The 9,740-nt window shown below is 52.8% G+C and overlaps 1 protein-coding gene across 3 annotated transcripts in view; it reads right to left on the reverse strand.

The window, feature by feature from the left end:
• Positions 1–995: 995 nt before the first annotated feature.
• Positions 996–9,740, reverse strand: part of MGAT3 (mannosyl (beta-1,4-)-glycoprotein beta-1,4-N-acetylglucosaminyltransferase) — a 58,236-nt gene continuing 49,491 nt past the window's right edge. For all 3 annotated transcript variants that reach the window (XM_025211335.1, XM_025211334.1, XM_006029833.2), the window contains one exon: positions 996–2,508. In XM_025211335.1, the coding sequence (XP_025067120.1) occupies positions 1,002–2,508 (1,507 nt within the window). In that variant the 3' untranslated portion in view covers positions 996–1,001. The remainder of the gene's footprint in view (positions 2,509–9,740) is intronic.

Raw genomic sequence — 9,740 nt, forward strand, 5'->3', positions numbered from 1 at the left:
TGAACATCCTTAAAACCTAAGTAAAGAGCACAACTTCTGGATTCTACCATGCTCCCACCACTATGGACACTTGTACACACACACGTACATACACACACATGCACACACACTCACTCCTCCACCTGATACTGGTGACAAACCAACCCACAAATACCTGTACCTGTGCATATTAACATTAACACTCATGCACATGCTAGTCCACACATTCACCAGCACATGACCTCCCTAGTGAAGTCCCCTGCAGTTCATTCCAACCTGGATGAGAGGCAGGGACAACACACTCGATTTTCTGCCGGCTGAGCAAACGCAGGCAGTGTGGTGGCAAAGGTAGAGTTCCACCTTATGCTTCACTTCCCCTATACGTCAGCTCTGAGCATGGCAGCACATTAGACAGAGAACTGTGCCCAGGAGAGATGTACTGGTATTAGGTTAGTGGGAGGAGGTTGCATTCTGGGAGGAAGGGGGACACCTTGGAGGAGAGGTGGCTACCCTCACCCAAAAACCACTGGATTGCAGAGGTAAACAAAGAGACAACAGATGCATACAAAGATGCTTCTGCACACTCACCCGTGCACAAACTCATAGCAGCACACACGAGACACTCTCAGACACACCTCTGCTGGCACCTGCCTGTTCACTGACAAGTCCAGGCTCCTGTGTGTGTGTACCCCTGATCCATAGGGAGAGGTGAGGGCAGCTGTGCGTTCTCTCTCCTTCTCATCCCTTCCCTGTAGGAGGATCTGCTGCTTGGATGAGATGACTCTCCTCTCTCTCAGCAGTCAAAGTAGAGGGAATGTGCCAAAGTTTTTTGTTTTGTTTTTGCCTGCTCCCAGGGCAGGTTCCCACTTCTTCTCCTTCCCTCATGAACTTGACTGGGAATAACCCCCCCCAGCTCCACTCCAGAGGCAGAGACTGGAGAGAAATGATACACCCCAGCTGAAAACAAAACCAGGAAAAAAAACCCATAAGAGGAAATACCCTACTCTTTCGCCCCACGTCCCTCACCCAGCCACCTCTGCCCTCCGGTAGGGATTCTCCAGGAGGTAGTGGAACCGCTCGTAGTGTTTTAGCAGGTACTTTGGGGCGTACATCTGTTCCTTAGGGTCAGCGGGGGGGTACTCCTGGGTGGTGCCATCAAACCACCCCCCAGTTCGGATCAGCTCCCGGATATAGTTGAGGTCCCGCTTGTCCTCATAATCACCCCAGCGGGGGAAGTCCCCATTCTGGGCTGACACCAGTTTGAAGTAGATGCCCTCTGGTGTGAAACACCAGGAACAGTGCCAGCCAGCAAAATGGAGAGGGCTGCCTAGTGACCACTGCACCAGGATGTGTCCCGTGCTGTTCTCATACTGCCGGAAGCCGGGCATGGTATAGTATTCCCGGCGGCGGAGGCGGATCCCATCGGTAGCATAGACGGCCTGCAGCATCCCCACTGTGCATCCAGAGACCACCTCCAGGGTGCCTGGCTGCTTCCAGAAGAAGCCATAGAGGGACTTGCGCATGTGAAAGGCAAAGGGTTCTGTCCAGCCATCATAGAGCTTGAGGAAGAGCACGCCATCACGGGCTGGGATCTCATCCGCATCATCAATGATGAAGACGTCATCCGGGCGCAGGTTTCGGAGGCGGGAGATGCCATCCCGGGTCAGGAAGGTGCGCAGGTAGTCGTCGGCAATCCAGCCATCCTGGCGCCCGCCGAGGGGGAAGTGGTCCAGGAAGACGTACAGCACCTTGTGGCGGATGTAGTCGAAGGAGCCATTGAGCAGCATCTCACGGAACTTGAGCGGGCGTGGCTCGCCGTATGCCGTAAAGTTAGACTCGCAGACCACAAAGGTGTCTACCACATCACCCAACTCATGGAAGCGGACGTCCAGGAGGTCAAACTCGTGGTTGACGTTGATGGCATTGATGACCCGCCGGGGTGTCTCCCGTGGCACAAGCCTATCCTTGGTGGGCAGGTTTGAGTACTGGACCACAGTGGGCACCCCACAGCTTGGACCATGCCAGCCAGGCAAGCACACGCATTCCACCCACTTGCGCCGCTTGGTCCCACTGGCGCTCAGCGGCTTGCGGGCTGGCCGCCCCGACGTAGCACCATCTGATCTCTCCTCTGGCCGGACCACTGGTGGCTTCTCCAACATCTTGGTGCCTGGTTTGAAGCAGACGCCACCGGCTTTGGTACGGACAAAATACTCTGCTGTGTCTTCTGGCAGAACAAACTCAACTCTGTGTAGCTCCTCACTGGCTCTGCTGGGAGACAGGGGCTGGAGCAAGGGTGAGTGGGAGTAAAGTGGTGTGCGGAGGAACTCGGGTCCCCCCGGCTCAAGACTGACCTGCGGCGTGACCGGTGCATTGTTCCAGAAGAAGCTGGAGACAAGGTTGGGACTAAGTGAAGCCAGCTCCCGGGGGAAGGTGACATAAGAGAGGGCCTTGAGGAAGTGCAGAAAGGAAATGAGGCAGAGACCAGCCATGCAGAGAGTCAAAAAGAGTTTGTGGCGTCTCATCTTCATCCTAAGGAAAAGCCAGAGTGAGAAAGCATGTTAAACTGCTACTTGGCTACAAATTTACTTGGGCTTTTTGGGTAAAAAGGGGTGGTGGCAGTGGTGGGGTAGAAAGATCCCAGGGGAAAACTAAAGAGAGAGGTCCAAACTCATCTAGCCTGAATCTTTCCCTTAAATCTTGAGGAAGCTAAATCCAAAACCAATCCCTCCCTCCCCCAGGTTGTGCTCAACAGGCTGAATGCCTTTGGCGACTTCACCAAACCTGACCTTTCCAAGCCCAAGTGCTTCTCAGCACCCCACGGGTGTCAGGGCAGGGGACGGAAACACGCAGCTCTGGCCCAGAGGCCTCCACACCTAGCAGGCTGGATACGAGCAGGAGACTGAGGGGAGGAGAGGACAAAACGCAGAGAGATCGCTCCTATGGCATCACATCCTAAGGCCAAGGAGATGCTAGAAAAGCAAGACAGAGGGAGGGATTTGCAGTAGAACAGGGGCGGGCAATTATTTCGGCTGGAGGGCTGCTTAATGAGATTTAGCGAGTGGCCGAGGGCCGCAAGGGCAGTCCCGCCCCTTGCCAGGTGCCCTGCCCCCTGGCCGCCATCTTAGGACCAGAAGTCCTGGCCCGAACCCCTGACCTTTGCCACCAGAAGTCCCTCTCCTTGCCTCCAGGAGCACTCCTTTTCATGGGGGTGTGTGTGTGGGGGGGTGCCTTCTTGGAACTAGAAAAAAACCCAAGTCATATGCTAAAAATCAAACATCTACTATAACATATTTTAATTTTATTTAAAAAAAACTATTTTTGTTCTGATTTACATGTGTTTGCGTAGTATATGTAGAGGTGATTACGTAGTAGCTTAAAATAAATTCTTACTCTTGTATATTGTGTGTGGGGGAGTTAGTGAGGGTGGGTTGGTGTGAGGCTGTGAGTGCATGGCTTGTGGAGGAGTGTGGCTGTGCGTGGGGGACAGCGTTTGCCCACTGCCCCCGCTGCCAGCAGCAGTGGCAGCAGCACCAAGCGGCAGGCTCTTGGGGCACTCACAGCCCGTGCGGGCGGTGCCACACAGCTCTGGCCACTTCTGGGAGCTGCATGTGGCGGCAAGGAATGGAGTGGGCCGGCAGGCCTCCATTGCACAGAGCTCCCTGCACCTCACATGCAGCTCCCAGGACTCAGCCAGAGCCGTGTGCCTGGATGGGGGAGTTCTGCGAGATGGAGCCAGCGGCCTGGCCCCACTCCCTGCCACCACATGCAGATCCTAGGACTCCTCTGGGAAGTAGGGAGTGGGGCCAAGCCAGCCTGGCTCCATTTCCTGGGGCTCCCCGCCACTTCTGGTGGAGTGCCAGGAGCTGCACATGGTGGCAGGGAACGGCAAGGCTGCCAGCTCCATTGCGTGGTGGGGGAAGTGGTGCACGAATACCAGGAGCTGCACATGAACTGCGGGGAGCCCTGTGCGATGGAACCAGGCCGACCCGGGCTCCTGCCACCTTGCTGGGTGCAGGCCCTGGACTCTGTGCTCCCACCTAGCTTCAGCTTCTCCCCACCTACCTGCTGCCCAGGGTGCACAAGTAGCAGCTGGGCAGCTCCCTTGGCAGTGGCAGCAGTGGCCCTGCCCAGAAGCTGTGTTTTGTCTAGGGCCCTCCCTCGCACAAGGGTAAAAGTGCAGCAGGCTGCCCCGGTGGGAGTGGGTGGGGCTCGGGCCTCATGTGAGTGCAGCAGGGGCAGGGGCAGGGACAGGCTGAGCAAGATACAAGGAATTGGTGGGCACCCGCCCATGGGCCGGATGAAATCACCTGGCGGCCTGGATCTGGCCCGCAAGCCATATTTTACCTGTCCCTGGGATAGAAGGTTGATGTGGAAGAGAGGACATGACTGGACGGAGGTCTATAGCAGAGGCAGTCCTAAACAGCTCTGATGATTAGCCACTGGGAGACTGAACTACTGTTCTGCCCCTTTATCTTCTGACTCTTATGTGCCAAGGCTCAGCAGCAAGGATCCCTCTAAGGTGCGTGGCCGTGCACAACTAAAAGTGTGGCTGCACACAGCCATTTCAAGGCTGTGCACCAGGAGAGACTGGGGTGGGAGCTTGGCACAGGCTCCACCAGCTCTGGGGAAGTGCTCCGCTCCCCCACATCAGGGCTGGGGACTGGAGTACTTCCCCAGAGCCGGCAGAGCCCGCACCAGCCTCCATCCCTGCCTTGCCTCACCTCGGGCCCCCCCCCCCCCTGCCTTGCCCCCCCTCGGGGGGGAGCCGTTGCCTGCCCCAGTGAGACTCCGCCGGCTCCGGGGCACTGCTCTGCTCCCTCGCATAACCTCGGGAAGCGAGGAGGCACGTGGCATCAGGGCCTGATGCGTGGGAACGGAGCACTTCCCCGGAGCTGGCGGAGCCCGTGCCAGCCCCCGGCTCCAGCCCCTAGCCCCAGCCCCTGGCTCCCAGCTCCAGCCCTTGGCCTCTGGCCCCTGGCTCCCAGCCTCCAGCTCCAGCTCCCCAGCCTCTGGCCCCAGCCTCCAGCATCCGGCCCCTGGCCCCAGCCCCCTTCAGTAAGTGTCCCGAACCGGACCGAGGCGGCACACTCACAGACTGCTGCTCCTTAGAGGGAACATTGCTCAGCAGGCTGCGGCTGGATATGGCATCTTTAGAACAAACGTTCCCAGTTAGAACCATTATGCCAAGGAGATGGGTCCAAGGGAAAGACCAGCCAAAAACAGAATCAGAAGTGCTCTCCCCTTCATTAGTGATACACTGTCCATTCCATTTACCCAAATGCCAGTTGCCCAGTCAAAGGGGGAGAGGAAAGTCATTGCAGGGTGGAATAGTGACAACAATCAAAGTCTAAGCAGAATATATGAGCTCTCACCCTGCCCAACCCTCCAGAAAGGAAAAGATGTTTATCGGGTGTGGATGGTGTATCAGCAGGTCTGGGGCAGCATAAGGGACAAGCACAGACCACATCCCTCTCTACAGCAGCTGACTTTTCATGGAGGCATGATGAACACCAATGCTGGGGACAGGGGAAAGATAGGACAAAGATCCCCTTCACCTTTGAAACTTTGCTCCCAGGGGAGACCAAGCACAGCCACCTATGAAAGCTTCAGCCTCATATAAAACACACCAAGTCACCTGCTCACAGCAGTAGGCCATCCTGATCAGGTTTCCCTGCTTCAACATTTACACTGGCTTTGAACAGAGACTCCAGTTCCAAATCTTGCAAGGGGCGAAAGGTCGGTGCACAGCAGACAGCGCTTATCCTTCCACTACTACCCAGAACAGCTCTAGGGAAACAAAGCCAAGGGTGGAAGGTGGTGCTGTCATAGGAAGCAGAACCGGTGGTGGACTATGGAATGCATTTCCACAAGAGAGAAATTATGACTTATGGACCTTTCTCTATTCAAGATTAAATCCAAAACCATTTGTGATCTATCTTTCCTATAGCAGCTCTTGACCAACATGGGTGAGGAGCAGGAAGGGGATGGAGAAGGAGAAATAATCCACCTCTTAGGTTATGCTTGAAGGATGAGAAGGGAAAGGTGTTAAGTTCTTAACTTACACAAGGCGTAGATGCTCTGAGGACGAGAGTCACAAATGTACCTAAAATCATACAGAAAATCAAACGGAGAGAAGGAAGAGCAGGAATTGTCGTAATTTCCAATTGTCTGCATTAGCTTCTGCATCAGAGCTATATCACAAATGCATGTGGATTCTCTGCAGTCTCTTGGAGCACGCAGCCCTCTCAACAGTTTTCTGAGGATAACTTCCAAGCTCTGGATCCAAGCAAACCGTGTGGTGTTTCCGAGGCCGCTCTCTCTAAAGCCCCATTCCCAACTCTACATCATCAGTCTTCGCCATTGAACCTGCTGCACTCCTGGAATAGTCACACCTCCCACACAAATTGTGACGGGTACTAGGTTCACTCGCTGACTCAGAACTCACAAGGCAGCTCTGAACTTTTATCCAGCTGTCCTGCACCTGATGGGCTCAGCCACTGGGTAGATTTCTTTTGGGCAGCTGACGTGGGCAGATGCCCCTAAGTCACTTGGCAAAACAAGGATTAAGCAAAGACTAAAATTTAGCTGTCCTGCTCTTCTACAATTCACAAAGTGGAAGGGAGCAGCCTGAAGCAGTCAAGAGTTCCAAAGGCTGTCAGGAAAGGGAGTGCCTAGTAAAAGATATTAATGTGTGACTGAAGGCAGCTGAAAACCTCATAACTGCGAACTCCAGAGACCTTTGAGACAGAAGGGTTTACAGTTGGCACCAGCACAATTACGAACACAGCAAGCTCTAATGGGGGAGGGAGAGTCTGCAGGACTAGGAACACTTTAGAGCAGTTGTTTGCAACCTTTTTTCATTTGCAGACCCCTCTGGAAACTTCAAACGGAGGTGCGGACCCCTCTGAATGGTAAGTGTAGGTAGTCACGTGTTTTTGATTGACCATAGTCATCTTTTGCAGACACCTTGGACATAGTCTGCAGATCCCCAGGGGTCTGCAGACCACAGGCTGAACATCACTGCTTTAGAGGAATGCCCAGGTATGTCAGAAATGTAAAGCAGCATTCATTCAATGGCACTATGTTGATTCTCACCAGCTGAGAACCTGGTACCGATGCCTCCATTAGAACTACTTCTGCAAAACTGTTGACTCCTGCCAGCAAGTGGCTTGCAATATGCGATTTGTTTCTTAAAGCTTCTGATGTTTGGCAAAATATCAGCTTTTATTAAAAAAGAAAGAGGAAGTTTTCAGCCCTCAGGTCTGGGGAGAAATGCTGGACAGCAGGAACCTTGAAGGCTCAAACACCACAAGACAAACCCCATATATGATTATTTTCTAAAGTAGGGTTGGAAGGTTGTTGCCAGGACAGTCCAGGGAGTATATTAATACAGCTGGTTCAATAAAATGTTTTCATTAAAAATCTTTGGTTCTCCTGGGGTTTGTTTGTTTTTTTTAAGATCTTGTGACACTAAGCAGCACACCTTGTGATATTCAACGGTGTGGGGTTGGCAACACTGTTCTTGGCTTAGGCTGGTAAAAGAGGAGAATCTGGCCAATGGCATTTCAGGCACTGTGTTTAATTACGTGGGGACTGAAAAATTCACCTCTTCTGGCCATGAGACTGTCTACTGCTACCAAACATCCCATTTAAGCTGCCTGTAAAGCTCAGCTATTCCCCAAAGCCACAGATCCTCCTGGTCAGAGGACCATCTCACAGCTGACTGAATGAACACTGCAGCTCTGCCTCCCTCCCACTAAACAAATCAATGCTCTCCTCCTCCTCCCTCCACCCCCACTTAAATCACATTGCACCAGCAAGTTAATACTGGGAATCCCCACCTTTCCTGCCAGAAAATCCATCTGTACTTTCCTGCCACACACAGCTCCTTGGATGGAGGAGGGTGAGACCACATCCTCCCTCCCTCCTAGGAATGGAAGGGCTGGGTAAGGACCACAGTAACCCAAAAGCATCCTGAACACCATCATTGTGCCTGCCACTGCAGCTGACCATGGCAGGCTGCAGGAAGCAACACTTATTCTCTGTTGGAGCGGTGGTGGGGGTGGTGGCTGGGCCTGTCCCCACACAGAGTCCTGTCAGGGAGTTTGGGTTCTCCTGGGCCTTTGGCCTCAGAGGGCAACATCCCCTCGCAACCAGCCTTACCTGCATCCTGCTCCCCTCTCTCCCTGCAAAGGGCCAGGGCTGTCCGTTAGGAAAACAGCTCGGCATCAATAACATTTGGAAAGCTATTGGGTTTTTTGTGGGGGGGAGGGGGAGCTGTTTTGTTTTTTTAGGACATAATGGAGAAGTTGATGGGACCTGACCAAGAAACCTCCTTACTGGTCTGTTTGCATGGGGATTTGTAATCACATTTTGATAGGATGATGGGTCCCCCACAGCTCTGCCACTGCATGCAGGCTACAGTAGAGCAGCATGGACAACCCATCCCTTTCCCTTTCCCCAGGGGAACCCTAGCTCAGTGATTCTCAACCAGGGTGCTGTGTAATGTTAGCACTGCTAGGTGTGCAAATGCGATTCAAGATAAACCCAGAATTTTCACATAGGCATCCACAGTGTTTTTATAAACATTCTGTCCTGTTATAATCTCATGAGTTATTTGCAATGGAAGAATTGTCCTATTATTTTTTTGTAGTCAAAATAAGGTGAAAACTAAGAGCCAGCATTTTCTGACTGGCCTCAAGTCTAAAAAGGTTGAGAGCCACTGCCCTGGTTGCTTTGAAGCTTGATCTGTTTCTGACTGGGATTGTAGGAGCTGCTTGTACTAGCTGAAGTCTGGGCTTGCTGTGCCAGGAAGTCCCTTTGCAATGGTTTGGTTCCCATGAGATGGCCAATGGGGCATGGGAGAGGGCTATTCAGAGCCTTTCCTCTGTAAGTTGCCAGTGCAACTCTGGATCTAGGTTTGGGAAAAAAGATTGACCAGGGAAGTTAAGCAGCCTCTCACTTCTAAAGCGCCTGTACTGGTCTGACCCCTGATCAGCAGTGGCCAATGACAAGGAGAAACAAACAGGCAGATTAGGGAGTAGTTTTCCATTATTAGGTGTCCTTGTGCTTCCTCTGAGGCATCGCCTCCCAAGCATTATCCAAGGCAAGACCCAGACTCAAAGGAGCGGCAAGTCCAGTTGCTGCTGGGTGGTCTGTGGGATGCTGGTTTCAGTCCAGTTGCTCATGGATTAGTACACAGCTGGCCTCCTGCTGGTAGGTCCAGTGCTGAACAGGTCAAGGAGGTTGACCTCTCTCCTCACCCCAAATAGCTCTGCACGTCACAAAAAAATTCCCAGGGAAAGTCTTAACCCTTAACATTAACAGATTGCTTCACATTTTTGCATCTGATAGAACATTACTGACATATTTGGATCCATAGCTATAGACTCTAGAGAATGTCTTCCTCACCGCCTTTGTATAAACAGACTACCTACAAGGCCTCACAAGAGCACAACAGCTCCCTGCAGCTCTGCAAAGCTCAGCCAAAAGCATTTCAATTTTCACCTGCAACACCCTGCTATGCCAGCCCAATCTCCCAGGTCACTCTGTCAGCACACAAACTATCTGCAGCTCTGCTGTCACAGCATTAACCTGCAGTACTCTCTGTTGTTTCCGTCCTTGCATTTACCCGAGACAGAATTTGCAGCTATCACTTGCCTTTTGTCAGGTAACTGGAGCAAAACTCCTTTCCTGCAACATCCTAAAAAAGGCAAACTAAGGAGAAAGAGTGCCGGGGGGGGGGGGGGGGGGGGGGGGGG

Source organism: Alligator sinensis, unplaced genomic scaffold (genome assembly GCF_000455745.1).
Source record: "Alligator sinensis unplaced genomic scaffold, ASM45574v1 scaffold215_2, whole genome shotgun sequence".
NCBI classification, from domain to species: Eukaryota; Metazoa; Chordata; order Crocodylia; family Alligatoridae; genus Alligator; species Alligator sinensis.